Source organism: Lissotriton vulgaris, chromosome 1_1 (assembly GCF_964263255.1).
Source record: "Lissotriton vulgaris chromosome 1_1, aLisVul1.2, whole genome shotgun sequence".
In the NCBI taxonomy this organism is placed as follows: domain Eukaryota; kingdom Metazoa; phylum Chordata; class Amphibia; order Caudata; family Salamandridae; genus Lissotriton; species Lissotriton vulgaris.
In genome coordinates, this window is record NC_141685.1 from 1,270,242,663 (window position 1) to 1,270,262,307 (window position 19,645).

At 44.8% G+C, this 19,645-nt stretch overlaps 1 protein-coding gene across 2 annotated transcripts in view; it reads left to right on the forward strand.

Moving 5' to 3' along the window:
* LOC147748974 (uncharacterized) overlaps positions 1 to 19,645 on the forward strand; it is a 737,146-nt gene that overhangs the window by 349,427 nt on the left and 368,074 nt on the right. For both annotated transcript variants that reach the window (XM_086964737.1, XM_086964747.1), the window contains 2 exons: positions 2,663 to 2,726; positions 3,596 to 3,678. In XM_086964737.1, coding sequence (XP_086820863.1) covers positions 2,663 to 2,726; positions 3,596 to 3,678 — 147 coding nt within the window. The remainder of the gene's footprint in view (positions 1 to 2,662; positions 2,727 to 3,595; positions 3,679 to 19,645) is intronic.

Consider the following 19,645-nt stretch of genomic DNA (forward strand, 5'->3'; position numbering starts at 1 on the left):
CCATGGGAGAGACGAGACACCTAGTTTTGCTGTATGCGGATGATGCGTTGTTTTTTCTCGGGAGACCCATGGGGGTCACTGGAAAAGTGGCTGCGTATCCTTGATGACTTTCTGGTGGTCCCCGGACTGTGATTAGATCGTAGAAAGTTGCTGCTGTTTCCACTCCCAGCAGGGCTTCTGTAGATAGCCTCCCAGACGTAGGTTTCCAATGGAAGCTTAATAGATTTCACAATTTGGGTAATTTGCTCACTCAAGGAAGGCTCACATGCAATATAACATGAGTTGATATTGGACACTCTGAAATCCTCAGTTACCTTTTGGAACACCCTGCCGGTCTCACTAGTAGGCAGGATCACATTCTCCAAGAAGGTGCTTCTCTCACATTTTCTTCATACTATACAGCATACCTTCTCCCCGCCTGAGTATTTGGAAAGCTGGACACCCTGCTCACTTCCTTCGTATGGGCGGGTGGGCATGGTAGAGTAGCCAGGACTACACTGATGAAAAGCTATGAGGAGAGGTTGGAGGTGTTGTGATTGGAATTATATTACTTTGCAGCAATGGTTCAGCATGCAGCGCGATGGCTGGTGGAGGGAGACAATTGGGAAAAACGTTTACTGGTGATGTGTGGGTGCAGAAACCTAGCAGTGTTAAAAATGGAAGGAACTGGGATGTCGACCGATCAGCCATTTGTTGGTCATGTGACAGCCAGAGTGTGGTAACAGCTGATTAACGTACTGCTTCGTAGGGCACCCCTTTCACAGGAAGCTTCCAGTATGGATACTTGCCACTCTACCCCGCATCACACATCCAGCGTGAAAGAGTGGCTGTGATACCTGGGGTGACTTTTACCCAAATAAGATCTTGATCTACTTTGAGGACGACCAAAGAGAGTTTGGTGTGGGACCTGGGCACTTTTTACAGTATGTGGCTTGACTGAGTTTGCCAGGCAGACATGGACTTGCCCGGCGGCTCCTTTTGTGTCTGGTAGTCTGAGGGTGACGTTGAACTGTGCGACAGAGAGACACCTGATGTCTGTTATATAACCCCATGGGGCGGATGTGGCCCATGGGACTCTGCGGGCTGTCCTGGGATACGGATCTGGGAGATCCATTGACTGATCAGGATTGGGCAGGGTGTGCGCATTGACCGGGCAAGTTTCTGGTAATAGGTGGTTTAAGGTTGTCCACTTTAATTTTATTCATCGCACTTATATGGCTGAGTTAGAACTAAGCTGCTTATATATCCTGCCCAAGCTTCTTCAATGTAACTGATCGAACCTGAATTAACACACATTTCTGATTGCTCAGTAACTGCCTTTCCCCATCATTCCAATGTCCTGCATTGCTTTACAAGTTGTCTGCGATTCTCCTATTTACTGTACTATACCTTGTGTGTTGTGATGCGATTTGTTCCAATGAATGCTGTGAAGATACCTGTTCGCTGACTTCCTTGTGCACCTATGTTTCAACACAATGTTTAAATGATGTTGATGTGTTTGAATAAACAAATCTTTATAAAGTTATTTGCTAACCAAAAAACGCTCTTTCTCTGGAAAAACAGTCCTAACTATAACTACCTAGTAGATTCTGCATGGCACTGGGTAATTCTATATAATGTAGACCTACAGGGAGCATAAACTCCATACTTATTTTTGACTCTTTCCAATTACTAGACCGTTTTTTTGCATGCACTGCAACACTGGATTGTAGTGCAACATGTCAGTGGGTCGAAATATCTTCTTTTAACATTGAAGTCTATTCCATACCTCATCCTCCGATGTCTTGAACAGATGACGTGTCTTGTGCACCAGCTGATCCTTCTGGGGTCATTGATGTTACTCAGTCTGAGTATCTTGAAGGGGGAAAGAAGATCCTAGGCATATAAATAACCCTGTGTTAGTGACACTGTGCAACTATGGTTCATGGTATATTCATTAAGGGAAGAGTCATTGATATAGAAATAGGATCCCAAACGCCTTGATTAAAGAATCTAGTCTATAGTCCATAGCAGAGGAAGTTTGGGGGTCTTATTTCACATGTCGTAAATTTATCATAAACTGTGCAAATTCCAGGTTTCTTATGCAATAAATAGGGTACATGATCACTTGTAAATAACGCATTTCTGAATGCGCCCTACTTCCTTTGCACTGCTTTTAATTACAAAGTGCTGGTTAAATTGCATGGAACCAATTATGGTGGGTTTAGCCCCAAGACAGTACTGGAAGGCCACACCACATTAGTGGTATGTTTAACCACTATAGGGAGGAGTGCGGCGATACATCACAGTAAGTCTCGGGTACAAGGACCCCTGGTACCCCGTTTGTATTCGAAGGCGCACTATCTAAGGCTTTCATCAAGCCACAAAGAATATGGGTCATTTGCTAGTGCACCATTGAGTATAGAATTTTCATTGTGAGCCAAGCCTCTGTGATAGGGAAATACCATGTTTTTAAGACCTTCATAACAACCCCTTATAACATCAATAGTTGAGCCACTGTCCCCTACAAACAACACTTGTGAATGGTTGTATTTAAGAATAAAGAGCAGAAACTGAAATTGTTAAACAAAAAAAATAATAATGTGGCACCGCACAAGAATGATTTTCTACGAAAGTTTATTTGTTACTAAGCTAACTCTTTCCTTGGATTTCTGTTTTATAGAGTCATCGTCAACACATTTCAGTCCACGCAAGAGTGAAAACGGCTCTTTTTCGAATTTTCAAAAGTAAGAGGCTGTGGACTTTTCTGTTTAATTGAACACTTGGTTACCTATTTTTCTGATTATTTGGATACATTACCTTTGACTTGGTCCATATGAGTTGACACACTTCAGCGGATAGGCTAGGGAACAAGCCTGGGCTCCTATTTTGGCTAACATTCATCCCCACATGGGCCTCACTTTATTTTCGATCACTCAAGGGCCCATCCAGTTCAGGATCAGCCCACACCTACTTGACTACAGAATGTTCTTTATAAGAATACAAATAGTTACTGCCAATCCTTGCACCTTACAAAAGGGCTGATGAATGTGTCCTTCAGTGAAAGCTCTTACAAGCTCCAGCATGCCATCGTTCAGCTACTCTCCCTTGGCCTTTTCTCCTGGCCATAAAGTGTTTAGACTTTACTAGTCACTGTCTGTGGTGCAAATAATGCCAAACACTTTACTTGGAGAAAAATTCAAACATTAAGAGAGTTAATCTCTAAAGTCCAACATCTTATTGAGATGTATAACCTGAATATTCTATTTAGGTGCTACATGAATCAATGTCACTTTGACTGAAGGAAACCTTTATTTTTAGCTCAATATAACCCTCATGAAACCTAAAGGTATAACAATAGTCTTAAAAGTAGAACACGTTAATGAATGCATGATCTTTAAACAGTCATTCCTATTGAGAGTTATCACTGTACATAGTACAAGATCACACATACATGAATGTGGCACCAACTTAAAATTACACCTTTGCAGCTATTCTCTACTTGCACACCTAGTGCAATTTTAAAGTTGACAGGATCACTTACTCCTTTCTGTTAGCACTCATATCGTTATGTTAAAGTGGCCATCTCACTTTGTCTTCTTGTTTTCTTGTTTAGAACTAAAATGGAACAAAGGCTAAATAGTCCGACTGGTCGAGTATCACCTGCCGAGAACACAAAACCTAACCCCCGGAAACATGGTAAGTATGGGTGTGAAAGCGCTAGAAATCCATAAAGTAATTTAGTAGTGAATTTAACTGTCTTATGTACAATAAGTGTTTTTGTTCTGAGAAATGTACTATGCCTACTTAAGTCTATCAGACTTAACTGTCTTCTGTACAATAAGTGTTTTACTTCTAAGAAATGTGCTATGCCTACCGAAGTCCATTAGTTTTAATCTACCAAAATGATCTATGATCTATATGTGAGTATTTCACATTGACTGACTGCAGATATTTTTTACCTATCGTTGTAACATTATCAGGGTTACTAGTAATGGGGGTGGGTTCCAAGAGCAGGACGTCAACATTAAGACGAGGGAGCAGCATTAAAAGCCTTTGAAGATGTGACTAACCATGGCAGAAGCAACTTCTTCAATATACAGAGCACCTATTTAAAAATCAAAAATAAATGCTGATTACCTACTGGGAATCCAAAAATGAGCACATTGCAGCATAAATTCAGTAAAGCTTGGTCCCTTCCAAAAGGAAAACGTAACTGAAATTTGGGAAGTACGGAAATAGAAATATGCTTTTTTTTACAGAACAATAATTTTAGTCTTGCTACACTACAAGTTTTTTTTAGAACGGCTTCATGTAAGAGGGTCTTTCAACGCTGTGCTGTTTTTTGCCTTCCAAGTGTTTATCCATTGAAGAGAGAACTATTCTCTGCCCAGTCCATCATTAACAATAATCAAAAGCATTCTACAATCGTATTTTGTTTGTCTCCTGGCTTATTGAGGCCCTTTGCAACTTCATTTACTGGATGGACCTTTTAAAGCCTTTATATTAAATGATTTGCTCTGCAAAGAGATTTTCCAGGTATAACTTACTTGGGGTTGGAATATTTGTGAAGTGTCCTGCTGCAGAAGAAAGAAGGTGGCATATGATTTTCAAGCAATATTTCTAGCTTGCCTTCCAGTTCTTGCCCTCTTACTTAAAGGAAAATCTAGAGAAGAAAAGAAGGCAAAATAGCACAGACACCATTTCTCTTAGCAATTTGCTCAACCAATCAAGCTTATTAGTGCTAGTGAAGGACACCACCTGTTGACCATTCAAGAGCATCTAAGTTGAAGGGAAAACAACTTTGCCTTTGTGGACTCGATCAAGGTTGTAGCATTCATTGATCTCGAGACATCTTCTTACACCTCACTGTCACTACAATTAAAGTATATCCATTCACCATCACATCACCATGGATGCCGTTTATAATCTGCTTCACTGTCACTGAAAGTCTATATTGCTTTATGATCACAGAAGAAGGCAGCTACAGCAGTCACAGAATGTTATGGGTGTACCGGATACCTCTTTTCTTGATTATTCCAAGACCCAAATTCACTATATCTGAGCATGTACCACAGACTCTGCTGAAACTTGGCATTTCCCAAGTTTTTTTTTTGGGGGGGGGGGGTGGAGTTTCTACCTGAGAAGTCAATAAAGGATTATGCTCTGGATTTACGCAAGAATTACAGCAAAAAATATTTGTAGACTTTAGCCTATTGGACTTATAAAGACATGTCTGATTTTCACATCACAGAGGACCAACAGGCCTTTCTATCAAGATAGTTGGGGACAGGTACAGTAGGCCATCATCTCAACCTTCTACTCCAGGCAGCTCAAACCACCTCATATGACTATCCTACCTCCACCACCTAATTTACCACAGCTATTTTGTCACCCAGACCACACGGATTGAAACCAAGGTAGTCTCTATAATACCCGAGACTCGTTTTATGATACTGTCTTAAACTGGGAAAGTGATGACCATTGGAAAGATTATCAGGTTGACCCAGGCAACGATTGGCTTGAATCCCTACCCTGTTCAGGCCTCCCCACCTAACGATACCACAGCCTATAATGCAGTCCTAGAGATAGCGATTCAGAAAAGGGGGTGGTGATGAACAGAGTGTCTGAATTAAGCAGACCACTCTTACCCAGTCCAAAGATCAGGGCTTGATCCATCACCGTTATTTAGCTTGTTTCCTTCCCAGTATAAGAATTGGCTTGGTAGTTTGGTTTGCCCTGTTCCCATCATGCACTGGGACAGGAACAGACTAATTTGCATGTAGCCAGGTTCTGAGCTTGGATGGTGCAGTGAGCTAAAAAACGGTGATGGATCAAGCCCTGATCTTTGGACTGGGTAAGAGTGGTCTGCTTAATTCAGACACTCTGTTCATCACCACCCCCTTTTCTGAATCATTTTGTCCACCATAAGCGTGGAAGGGTATACTCGGATGTGAGTCCCTTGCTCATTGCACCATCAGGATTCAAGCAAGCCGGGCTGACGACGGCTGAAATGCCAGAAACCGGTCCCCGGAAGCTTGTTTCCTTCCCAGTATAAGAATTGGCTTGGTAGTTTGGTTTGCCCTGTTCCCATCATGCACTGGGACAGGAACAGACTAATTTGCATGTAGCCAGGTTCTGAGCTGGGATGGTGCAGTGAGCTAAAAAACGGTGATGATCAAGCCCTGATCTTTGGACTGGGTAAGAGTGGTCTGCTTAATTCAGACACTCTGTTCATCACCACCCCCTTTTCTGAGTCATAGAGAGAGCAGCACCGAACCACAAGCAGACCAATATCTCTGCTTGGTCGGAAGCATGCTTGTGACCAGTGCAGACCACGTTAAAGATTGCGTGAACGTTAGGGTTGTCACTCCTCTGATTGAGAAAAATTGACATCCCCAGATGACCCAGCCTTTTAATAAGAGCTGGTTGTGGAAGGAAAGGTGATATTGAATTCAAACATCTGGTCTGCATTTGACACTACTGATATTGTCTTGCGAGAAATTAACCACTGCATTCAATTAAGGATCCATGCCTGGCTCGGAGTCTTGGGTTTCAGACTTGATTTGTAACATCATCTGATCAGTGACCTGTTTGATGGAAAGGATTTGTTCAGCTCCATGTCGACACAATGCTATACAAAAATGAATTACTACTGTTTAAAATGCAAAAATGTTGCCTTCCGTTACGGCACCCACAGTCAAAGGGTGATGGATTATGAATGAACAAGTCAGTGATATTTGCTGATGCTACTCCACTTTTGCAAATACCATACGCCTTGAGGAAAATGTGGGATGTGTCAATCAGTGTCGTTCTAGTGGCATCATTGAAGGCAAGGCAACCTTGGTACTCGTTGCTAGTGGTGATGGATGTGCATATGCATGAAAAATTACCATGAGGCTGATGTACTGTATCCAGACAGTTGAAGCTAGTAGTCTGGCACTCAGTTACAATTTGGTTGCTTGAAAATCCCAAAGGAGTGGTTGGTAAGCCTGCTTGAGGCATGCAAACCCACCAGGCTGGTCTGCAAGGCTGCTAAGTGGGAAGGATGTGTTCACTAATGCATTGGTAATAGACTCTTCAATAACCTCAGTTCAGGATATCATTTGTAATTTACTGAAATCCGGACTGAAATACATTTCCATCCATCTACACATGCACTCTACAATGAGAACAGGCAGTGCTTTATTTGAGCCAGTGGTTGCAGCTGGGGCCCACCGGCACTCATTTTTAGGAAACTGTATTCGTTTTCCTCATCAGTCTTTTCGCCCAGAGCAGGAGAGTCTAAAACACACAAAGGAGAAAAGAAAAGGAGAAATGCAGAAAATATGTGACAGAGAAAGCAGAAATCTGAAAACTGAATTTAAGGGACCGGGCGAGTCAGTCGTAAATTAAAGACGTGAGGTGTAATTAAGATTTCACGGTTTGTTTTTCGAGACACTGATATAGAATAGCAATGGATGTGGGCTTGTGATCAAAGCTTTGGGCCTTGGCACTTGTTCTTTTACAAATGAAGCATTGAGAATAAGCAGCATGTGTTTCCTTTAAAGATAGTTGCCATACTCACAGAGGACCTTGGATGCCTTCATACCCAACTTGGAATCTCAATGTCATTCCCTAAAGGGTAATGGGTCCTTCCTTTAAATGCTGCATGACTGTAATGTGCAGTTACTGTCACAGAAGGTAGAATTTCTGGCTCCTATCACATCTCTTCAGATAATCCGTATGTCGATCATTAACTATAGAGTAATCATTTACTAAAGTACACAAATGCTTTGGAGGACAACCCCAAAAGTCCTACCTATTGTGGTTTCCCTTTTCATGTCAAACATTCAATTTGCTCATCTTTTTCCCCACTCTGTGGCAGAAAGGGCTTTACACGTTCAAGATCTCAAGAAGGCACTCCTGTTTTGTATAGATGGAACTAATTGCATTTACAAGAGAAAATAAATATTCACTTTTGCTAAGCCTCACTTGGGAAATCCTATGTTTGAAGCATGTGTGGCTGTTGATACACCTGCTGTGCCTACTCCTACCATCTATTGTTGGACCTGGATGTGTGCATGTTTGTTTTTGTTAAAGCAGTCTCAAGTCATTGTGACTACTCCTCTTGCTGGTAATGCTCATGCTCAGCAACTCCATTGTTAGATTGTTTAATTTCTGCCGTCTGGTTCGGATGTGTTCTCTTGTGTTCTGGTTTAACACCACCGCAGTGCTCTTTTCAGTCCACATGGGTTCCTTACCTCCGTTGTTATTGTAATCAATTGCATCTCCCTCTCTTCCTGCATCTTGGGTCGATGTTTGTGACGTCGCTCAAACGTGGTTCGGATCATCCGGGGCCTCGCCCTTTGGGGCCTACTCCTGTCTGTTTGTCGCATATCTCCCTCATGCTTAGACTGTGATGGAACAGATGCCATTTTGTTATTGTCCTCGCTGCCAAGCACAGTATCTGTGCACTGATCTCCATCACATCTGCAATACGTGTCTTTTGCCCGAGCACCACAAAGCTGCTTGTGATGTTTACAGGTCTTTTTGGAGCAAAAGGAGCGGCAGAGGCCATTGAGCTTGGAATCTCAAGATGTCCCGTAGGAGCAAAGGCTGCACCCAAGATCAGTTGGGTCCAGAAAACATCAAGGTGGTGCACCATCCACAGCCCTCGGCAGCAGACGAGAAAGTATTTCCCCAGAGGACAGCTCTGACTCAGATTTGGAGCTTGAGGACCTTCCACCAGCTCAGCAGGTAATGAGTATGATATCCCCTCACCATGGCTCTACAGCAGAGCAGCCCTGAATAAAGGGACATCCAGCCACTCTGGAACACCAGAGACAAGCCACCTGGTCACCACTGCCTTCAGACCATGGTCAGCACCACCTGCAATCTTTGAATGTACCACCCACCTCTGGCTCTGTGCGAAAGAAATCCGTGAGGCAGCCCACTTCGGTGCCCCCCATACCGGCACAGGCTTGACTATCTGAATCTATCACTTCCGCCTCTGCACTGACCCTACCATGGGTGCTGAAATCTAAGCCATCTTGTGCGCTTAAACCCTCGGCATCGGCCAGCAAGACCGACCTCCGCTCTTGCACTCTGTAACAGATTCCCCACAAATTAGAAGAAAAGATCGATCCCTGGCAAATACACTTGGCCATTCATCCTCACATGGCCCAGACCTTCACCTGCCCTTCCGGATCTGCACCTGCTCAACCTTCTAAACGTCCATCGTGGGAGGCCTTGGATATTCCAACTCCACCAAAGCAGTGCATGAAGGCAGACAAGGCTACTAGCCCCATACCTATCACACATACATCACCCCACCCTTTTCTTCAACCCTCCCCTTTCCTGGGTGTGGCCTAACAAGATGACTGGCAGGATGTAGTTGTTGGCAGCTCTTGTCCCGACCGCCTGCATCCTACATAATCCTGCCACCCGGATCCTGTGTAGACGCAGCGGAGCAGTGCACCTTGCGATTTGGAGCACATGCTGCTTGCAGTTTGACGGAGGAGTGACCAGGGATACTGGGACTGGTGGTGCGGAGACTGATGCTGGGACAGCAATGTTGAAGAGGCCTACTGTGAGTTAGGCGGGCTGGAATAAGCTATGACCGCCTGAGTTACAAGGAGGGGGTAACAGTGAAATCCTGTACGGGAGGCGGCTAGTCTCCATGGAGTAGATTGGGCGCAGCTGGCCCAGAGGGTGGGGCGGCTGGGTCCTGCCCTCCAAGCTTGGGAGCGGCGGAGGCCAGTAGCGGGAGAGAGCCAGCCACTGGCCTGCGCAAGGCTGTAGCAAGGCTGTTGCTCCGTCTGTGATGGCTCCCCGAGATTGAGGCACCCAGGGCAGGGAGCATCCTGCCAAGCTGCGTTGAAAGGGTAAAGGCCTGATTCCCGTTGGTATCCATGCCAGAGGCCTTGCTGCACCGGGCCCCAGAGTTCCAGAGGAGAGCTTCAGCTGCATGCTCTGGGCCATCACTGACTGGGCTCCAGCCGGGCTTTTGGATTGGCTGGGGCTTTTGGCAGCAGCTGTGAGCCCGGAGTTTCCCTGGGGATAGCCTAAGGTGGGCTTGGCAAGGATACAGAGGTGCCTCTTTTGTGGTTAGGGGACTTCAGTGGTGTACTAACTGGAGAACTTCCCTCGTTTGGGCACAAAATCCGGTTTTATAAGCGGTGATGACGCCTGGTGCTCGCTCCTGCCAATGCACTACTTGTACACATGCCACACAGCACATTTAGCAGCCTGGATCGGGTGCTAGTGGCCGGGATCCCCCTTTCCAAGGAGAGGATCGTGTCACATTTGACTAGGTTCTCGTCTGATCACTCCCCTGTTAGTTGTACACTGAAGTAGGATGTGGTGGGCAAGAAGGCACTGTCTCCGGCGCTAACTGAATATTAAGTGCAACGCAAACAAATGATGGATGGAATGCGGAATAAATCATGCATTCACCCTTAGTCAAAAGATCTGGGTTAAATCCATCGGTCTTTTGCTCCTTAATTTACACCCAGCCATGTGCAAATCAGTCTTGACCCTGTTCCTCATGGGGACAGTCCAGCCCGATCTGCCAAGCCAGGTCCTCCCTGGACTGGAAACTAGCACCCTCGGACCGGTTTCGGGGTATTACCCCACATCAGCCAGGTTAGCTTGAATCCAGTGCCACAGTAACCAAGGGACCCACATCTGGGCATACCGATCCCACTTAGGGATTCAAGCTAGCCAGGCTGTTGATGGTGATGCCCCGAAACCAGTCCCAGGATGCTTGTTTCTGGCCCAGGAAGGACTTGGCTTGGCAGTTCGGGCTGGACTGTTTCCATGAGGAAGAGGGTCAAGACTGATTTGTATATGGCTGGGTCCAAATTGGGATGGCGTGGTGAGCAAAAGAACAATGGATTAAACTCAGATGTTTGTGACTGGGGATGAATGTTTGCATTGTTCAGCATTCCGTCCATCAATCGTTCCTTTTGCTGCCTTAAGTGGGAAGGGTATGCCCAGACAAGGGTCCCATGCTTACTGCGCCACTGGATTCAAGCTAACCTGGCTGATGAGAGGTGATCCCCCGAAACCAGTCCCAGGATGCTTGTTTCTGGTCCAGGGAGGACTTGGCTTTGCAGTTCGGGCTGGACTGTTCCCATGAGGAACAGGGTCAAGACTGATTTGCATATGCCTGGTTCCAAATTGGGATGGCGTGGTGAGCCAAAGAACAATGGATTAAACCCAGATCTTTGTGACTGGGGTGAATGTTTGCATTATTCAGCATTCCATCCATCAATTGTTCCTTTTATTTTAACTGAATATTTAGAGCATAACTGGAGCACGATCACTTGCAGGGCCACAGAATGGGAGGCTATGATATCTTTGCAGCGGTGCGATGCATGGGGCTGACCTGTGAGCTGCTGCACCATCTGCAGGGGGAGCTCCAGGCGGCTGAGGCTTGTTTGGTTATGTTTGCTGGTGTAGGATTTTTCCGATCCGGCTTTCCATAGGTCAGAGGTCTAGGTGCACCATCGCATTGCGAACATGTGGGACACATTGGATAAAAACACTCTGAAGCACTACCATCAGAGATTGCATCGAGAACGTGCTAAGTCTGGCAGAACATTGGCCTGGATTTTGCGCAGGGAGGTGGTCATTACCCCTATACACCATTTAATTACTATAGAGGGCGCAATGGTGTCTTCAGGGGTGGCCATCTTGACCACCTTCCGATGCCACTTGGAGGGAGGTCTATAGAGCAAACCCACATATCACAACTGACCTGATTAGGGCTTTCTTGGGTGTGTTCACCTCCAGTGGGTTGGTGTGGAGGTGATTGCTGAGTTGATGGTGAACGTCACTTTAGACTAACTGCGTGTGGCATTATGGATGATCCTGAAGACTAAGGCTCGTGGGGGGAGGGAGGGTAGGGGATTCCCATCTAAAGTCTATCAGGAGTTCTTGGCGTTGTCCTCACACGTGGCTCCTCTAGGTTTACTTGGAGGCTAAAGGGATGGGGGTACTACCGCTAACCATGGAGGAAGGGGATCAGTATGTTGGGGGGGATAGTTCAGACCCAGCGGTGTGTCGTCTGCTTATCATGATAAACACAGACGTAAAAATTTGGTGTCCACTATTGGCCAACTGACTGAACCCTATGATGAGACACCTGGAACACAAAGACTAGCATGGGCGTATCCCGAATCGATACATGGGGATAAATCTTAGGAGACTAACGCATGTACTACATGAGGTGGAAGGCAAGAGAGAGGGAATTCTGATCTGCACTTCCTTCATGGAATATGTCCCCCAAGGGCACTACATTGATCCTTCCAAATAGGCTCTTTCAATTAGTAATGAAGGTAAACAGATTCTTGTTGAATGAACATAAATTCATGTATTTTATTATTAATACATTGTATCTTCATTTCAAGCTTCTTATGCAACTCGTAGTGTATGGACAATTTCATCCATTCAATGCATTTCGGGTATTTTTACCCTTCATCAGGGATTGGTCCTAGGATAAACGTGAATAACATGAGGGACTATATTCTTATTTCACATTGTTTGTGTCTATTATATATTTCATGGGGATGGTGAATCATGCTTGGTAACCGGGTGTTGGCAACTTTACATAAAGTTTTGTGGATTCAAGTGGTCGAGATATATAAACGTGACTATGTTATTGGAGAATGTGGCTTTTAGGATATCATTTATGCGGTGCAAAAATAATGGTGCAATATACCTTTCAGTGCGCCAAAAAAAGTGGTATGGAGTCGGTCTGTTCAAATGCCAATTATATACGAAACCAGTCTTCGATGAAAAATGGGCGGCTCCGTGTGAGTTAAAACAAGTGTATGAAAAGAAACAAACTGGTGCTTAAATGTCGTGGTTAAGATATGTGAGTCTTTTGACGTTTGATAGTGGCTTACGCGTTCAAAACGCCATGTACTTATTTGCGGTTCGAAACGGAGCTTGTGTTAGGTGCTGGCTATGCGTTTGGCATAAAATAAGTTGTGCGTTACTAATCAAAGCTTCGTTTACCGTGTAAAGTGTGGTTCCACGAAAGCGTATCAAGCACCTAACACAAGCTCCGTTTTGAACCGCGAAGAAGTACATGGCATTCTGAATGCGTTAACCCCCATCAAACGTCAAAAGACCCATGGACTCCTGTGACGTATACCCACTGGGGGGATACGAACCTAGACTTGTACCCTGCCTACACATCTTTGACAGATGATTCTATTTAATATCTGGAACTTATTTGTAGGGCCACCTCCTTCTATAAAGTAGATCTTCACACGGAGCCTGTGGAGGAGAATAGCTTTCTCTTTAGAAACCTCTTCTCCACCCACCGCTCCACCCTCACAACTGACATATTTCAAGACTCCGTCAGTGCTAGGGTCAAAACTCCAAACCTGGATAAAAAGTACAAGGCCTCCCCTACTGACCCCCATTTACATTTGGGGGTAGCTACCACCTGACTCGCTTGTGGTAGTAAGTGTACAGACGCTACAGGGAAAAGAGTGACCGTGCAATCAACCAAAAATGGGTACATTCCTAACCCGTTGGGCTACTCTGCAGATAATCACCATGCCCACTGGGATAAAATGGAAGAGGTCCTCAAGCAAATCCCGGAGGGCCACAGGAAAAAGGGTTGTTAGATTGTCTCTGAGGGGGAAACCATTCTCTAAAACTACTATCTGCTGCGCATTAGATACTGTGGACACTGGCGACAGAGGAGTGAACTCCTGCACATTTATGGCTGACTTCATATTTCAGGCCTCAAGCTGGAGTTCTAACAGAACCTCCTTCACATGTTGTTTGATCAGCATCTATTCGGCCCCCAGGTAGACCAAACTTTAGAAAAGATCATAAAACCTATGGCGACAGCAAAGGCTATATGCACACCTTCTGTAGAGTCTGAAAGACCACCTCCCCAGAGGTCTCCAGATCCTACCAACGTCCACAGGCCATGCAGCCCTCTCCCAGAGGCTGCTTTAGGGGATCCTACAGAGGCACCAATTCAAAAGGCAGATGTTAAGGTGGCTCCCCAAAGGAACAGCCAACACCACCCAACTTGCATCTCCTCCGCCCCTCCAATTACACAACACCCGTCATTGGTGTTTTCAACAGTTTTTCCCGATTTGGTAGAATGTCACCTCAGACTAATGGTTACTGAACATTTTCCGAAATGGTTATTGCCTGAAGCTCCTTTCCATGCCTCCCATTATTCCACCTTGAAAAACGAACTCTCTCGGATCACTATGGGCTACCCAGGGAAGAGGTCAAAGCACTACTTCTCAAGAGGGCTATAGAACCCATCCCAAATCATTACCAAGGAACGGGAGTATACTATGTACTTCCTAATGCAAAATGGTTGTGCCCTTAGACCCATTCTGGACCTTGGGCACCTCAATTAATACATCAACTCAGAGCACTTTCATTTGGTTATTCTCAAGGTTATTCCGTTTCTGCAACTACGCAACTTAATGACTGCTCTCGTCCGAAGGATACCCATTTCCACATACCAATACACCCATCTCATTGCCTGTATCTCAGGTTTGTGATCAGCGGAAACCAGTACAATGTTCTCCTTTTTGGGATCACCACTGCACCTCACATGTTCGCCAAATGTCTTGTGGTGATGACTGCTTATTTTTGCAGACGGGGCGTTTACATCTTTCCCTACATGGATAACTTGCTGATCAAAGTGCTACCTACCAGCAATGCTACACACGGACTCAGGTAAACATAAACTGCTCACACGACCTAGGGTTTACCATCAACATCACCAAATCCCACGGGCAACCCCTCCAGATCCAACCCTACCTAGGCACAGTTCCCAACTCTGAGGTTGGCATGGCCTATCCAAACCCAGACAGGATCCATTCCAGTCCTTTCAAGCACTAATTCTTCTTTTACAACCAAACTGTCATGTCCCGCTCAGGACAGTCGTTCAAATGATGACCTTCTGCATTGATATAGAACCCCATGCCAGACTACACATTCATCCGTTGCAGGGGTGCCTATCACAACATTGGTCTCAAGCAAAGGGTCATTGGGACAATCTAGTGTTGATCAGCCACAATATTTGTAGCTCTCTGCAGTGTTGGAACACCAACAATCTGTTGCAGGGGTGGCCTTTTCTAGAACAAGTTCAGCAATGTACTATCAGAATGGATGCCTTCCTTACTGGTGAGGTACTCACTTACAGATTCGGACTGTTCAGGGCCAATGGGAACACAAACACAAGGGCCTCCACATCAACTACCTGGAACTTCTAGCCATTCACTTAGCGTTGAAGGCTTTCCTATCTCACTTGACAGGCAAGGTCGTTCTCATGACAACACAACAGACATCTATAACCTTCAGAAACAGGCTGACAATTGGTCTCCCCAACTCAAGCAATTAGCCTGGAGCATTTAGTGGTGGGCTCTCTGCCACGAAGTCTCTCTGCTAGTTGAATACCTTCCCGGAGTCAATAACGACGTTGCCCAACTCCTCAGCAGGATGCAACAACAGGTCCATGAGTGGGAACTCCACCCACAAGTCCTCCTTCAGAACTTTCAGGGCTGGGGCTTCCGAGAGATAAACCTTTTCACCTCAGCAGAGGACCCCCAAATGCCAAAACTTTGCTCCCAGGTCCCCACACCAACAATCTAAAGGCAATGCTCTATGGATGAGTTGGTCAGGGATTTTTGCCTATGCTTTTCCGCCTCTACTGCTACTTCAGTTTCTGGTTTGGAGGCTCTGGCGACATATCTCACCCTCATCTTGGTGACTCCCACATGGGCCCGCCAGCCTTGGTTCACTACTCAAACTCTTTGGCACCCAGACCCCACGTCTCTCAACTTTGATTTGATGCCTAAGGTCATATAATTTGGATACCTTAATCTTCCACCTGAATGCATGAGCATTCTCAAGGCAGTACACAGACCAGCATGTTATGCAGTCGAGTGGAAGAGGTTGTGTGTGCTATGGTCACTCAAAACCTATTGATCCCTTAAACGCCACAGTGCAGGATATTGTCCATTTGCTTCATTTGCAGATTTCAGGCCTAGCCTTCACCTCCATACAGCTACACCTAGCTGCTGTGGCCACTTACCTCCAGAAAAAACAGCACGTCTCTCTTCAGAATTCCAGTAATTAAAGCTTTTGTGGAAGGGCTCAAAAGGGTCATTCCACCTTGTGTTCCACCAGCCCGACATGGAATCTCAACATTGTACTGGCAAGATTCATGGGTCCTCCATTTGACCCCCTCCACTTCTCCCCCCCCCCTCCCCCCCTCAGTACCTTTCTTGGAAGGTGGCATTTCTACCTGCTATCAAATCACTCATGAACTTGGAAGAAAGGTACTTTTAAGGTTAATGTATGTAGCTCATTACACACCTAAGGATAGTTGTCCTTTGCACCATCCCCAAATTCCTCCCTAAGGTAGTCTCCCAGTTCCACCTTGATTAGTCTACCGGTTTTCCCCACAACCTAAATCCATTGCGGGCCAAACTCTTCATACTTTGGATGTGAAATGAGCCCTCATGTACTACTTTGAGCTAAACCATTTGGGAGCATACAACACATTTGTTGCTTGCTCTATTCTAAAGCTAAGAAAACGTTGCCCCTTCCTCCTGGAGCCAATCCACTCAGAAGAAAGGCACCTCTATGGCCTTACTGGCAGAACATTCCAGTAGCTGACCTATGCAATGAAGCTACCTAATCCACACCACAACCTTCTACAAAACATTACTGTGTAGATGCATTAGCACACCAACTAGCCACTGCAGGCCAGGCAGTACTCTGTACACTTTTCCAATATGCTGCAGCACCCACAGACTAGCCACTCCTTCGGGGGGGGGGGGGGGGGGGCTGCTTTACAAGCTATGCCACAGCATGTGTTTCTGCAGCACACATGCCTCAAATTGAAAATGCTACCCTGTAAGCATCTGTTTGTGGCATGTAGTGCTGTAGATTCACAGGTGCCCAACCTCCTTCCGGAACCCTATAGCCATTACAGTGTCTCTTACTATCTATTTTCCCTCTTTTGCATGACATCACTCTATAATTTGCTTCGCTTCACATTCCATCCTCACCCGCCATGCGGAAAAAACAATCTTACAATGGAGTTGATGGCCATGTGCATTACCAGCAAAAAGAGGAATCAAAGTACCTTGTGACCAATGGATGGTGCAATTAAATGTCAGCATGCAGAATACCAAGGTGGTGGCCTTTAATCCACTACCAGGTGCTCCCTTCCCCTGTTTTCCGCTCTTGTAGGTTCCTGCTTTCTCCCTTGGTGACTGCTTTGCCGTCTTTCCCTTTCTCCGTCTTTCCAATTAGTGTTTTTACCTCTCTCATCTGCTTGTTAATGATCGAATATGGAAAAATAATTGCTGTTAGCCCCCACTGGCTCACACTTTAAGCACTGATTCCAGGAGGAATTGCTTTAAATCTTTGCAGGGCAGTTGCTTGCTACAAACAGAAAATGTTACTTTCCCTGTAACCACGTGTTCATAGATGAAGTACTGTAGAAACAGATTCCCCCACCCTCCTCCCAGGAAGAGAGCTATGATCTCGGATGTTAGAGTCACTGCGCTCCACCGACGTTCCTCACCTCCGGGAGGAAATGAATCGGACATTGGAGTCTTTGTCCTTGTGCATTGTGGGCTTCGGGCAGAGTCACAAGAAATCTTGTAACATGAAACTTCTTTCAACAACTGTAAATATCCACACCCAACAGTAGATGGCAGGAGTATGCAGAGCAAACTACAGGCTACGAAGAGATAGTAACCCATTCCTTTTGCCATTCTATTAATTCAAAGGTTTGTTGAAGGAACAACGAAATTTGCAGACTTAGGCCAATTGCAACATTTATGTGAAGTCTAAATCTGGTGATAAAACCGCTCATTAAACAGCTGTTTGAGCCTTACACAAAGCAGGGCTGAAATAACGCATGCGGAGTACAACATTTGTAATTGTAGTCTCCTCATTTCGTAGAATACGTTACAGGCTTGAAGTACCTTTTCAACAAAAACACAAGGATAAAGTAGTTAAGCACGCTAACCCTCTCCTTATTCCAAAGTTCATGGCTTTCATGTGAACCAGTCTATTCAGTTACATACATTTTTCCAACAACTTAAAGCACAAGCTGAAAAAGTGCTGCACTGCCCAATGGTAAGGAGAGATCTTGTTTACTTCATACAAGATACAATGTCACTTGGGAAAAGTGAAAAAAGCGTTTTTTGCACACAGGGCAGCATGCAAAGGGCTTAAAGTTTCAAATGAAATGAAAACTACATAAATATGTTACCTACTGACTTGGCAAGACCTAGACAAAAACAGAGGGTGTGCTCTACAAGGATGGACGGTGCAACATAAGCCTTCCTCGATAATGTTGGCATCAATGACATATGCATGCCAACTAGGTCTTCAGCTAATACCTTAGTATTCACTATATTGTAGATATCCATGGGAACCAGAAGACACATTTAGGACAGAAGATTCTTATATACCTTTTTGCAAACACCCAGATTTCACTCCCACCTTTCTCAGATTACTAATACTGCTGCATATCCTCAGAATAGTTTTACACTGCAAAAGGAGATTGTTACATAGCTGTAATTTTTGATTAATATGTCACCCATCTAGCTCCCCCGTGTAAAGATGGAGGTATACAAAAAAGTTAAACATTTAAAAAAGTTTAAAGGAAGTGAAGTAAAATTTCAGAGGTCACCATAACAGAGGGGAAAGGGAATCGAAATATGGTGCCCACTTGCTTTGTGGGTAACTGTTGACATCATCGGTAGTCAGCAACTCCGTATGGCACATCTTTTAGTCAGTACCCATAAGGCCTCAAACAAATTTACCTTTCAAGACTCGGCCACTAGGTGACAGGACAGCATATGAATCCCAAATAGCATCAAGGACCAAAACCTTTCTACCAGATAAGTAAATATCTCCTTACTAAGGAATGTTCCTTATAAAGATATTTGCAAGGTAGTGATATGATGTTGTATCCACCCTTTTAAACATAGATGGGATTCTGAGTCTCTGGAATGTCTAGCTGCTTTGAGAAATATCTTAGAAAATTGCTCCGATCTATCGGTGGGTTAGCTGTTTAAGGCACTTGTAATCCTAGTTCTGCATAGTAGGACTCTTCATTAAAGTCCACCCTACTCAGTGACACACAACCAGTATTGGAGATGTCCAGAGTGGAGATCCTAGATTACCTAATAAAATGAAATGATGAACTGTACATGCTATGCTGAGAGGCAGAAGTTGCTTGCTGATCCTTTAAAGGAGCAGAGTACATTTTCTTTGCTAGTTTGAAGCTGCTGCATATCTAGCTTCATTTCCTCATTTGTCATTTTTTATTTGACAGGGTTAATAATGCATTGAGCTTGATTTTGGGATTCTTTTTTTTAAATGGCTTTTATGTTCATGTTTAAGCATTTGAAATCCCATTCATTTAGCCTGTGATAGGCTGCAGATCTATTGGGTCTGCACTTCATCAAAAGCATTTTTTTCAGCCACATTTAAATCTACATCCTAATCAGAAAGTGTTACATGAACATTCAGATGGGCAGTACTTCTCTAATGTTCAATGGTGATTCCTACAAGCAGAACTAGGGTTTAAGTAAGTTTTCCTGTATTAGCAAACTAGTATGACCAAGCTAACAGACCAAGGCCCTCTTTCTGAGTTGAGGGT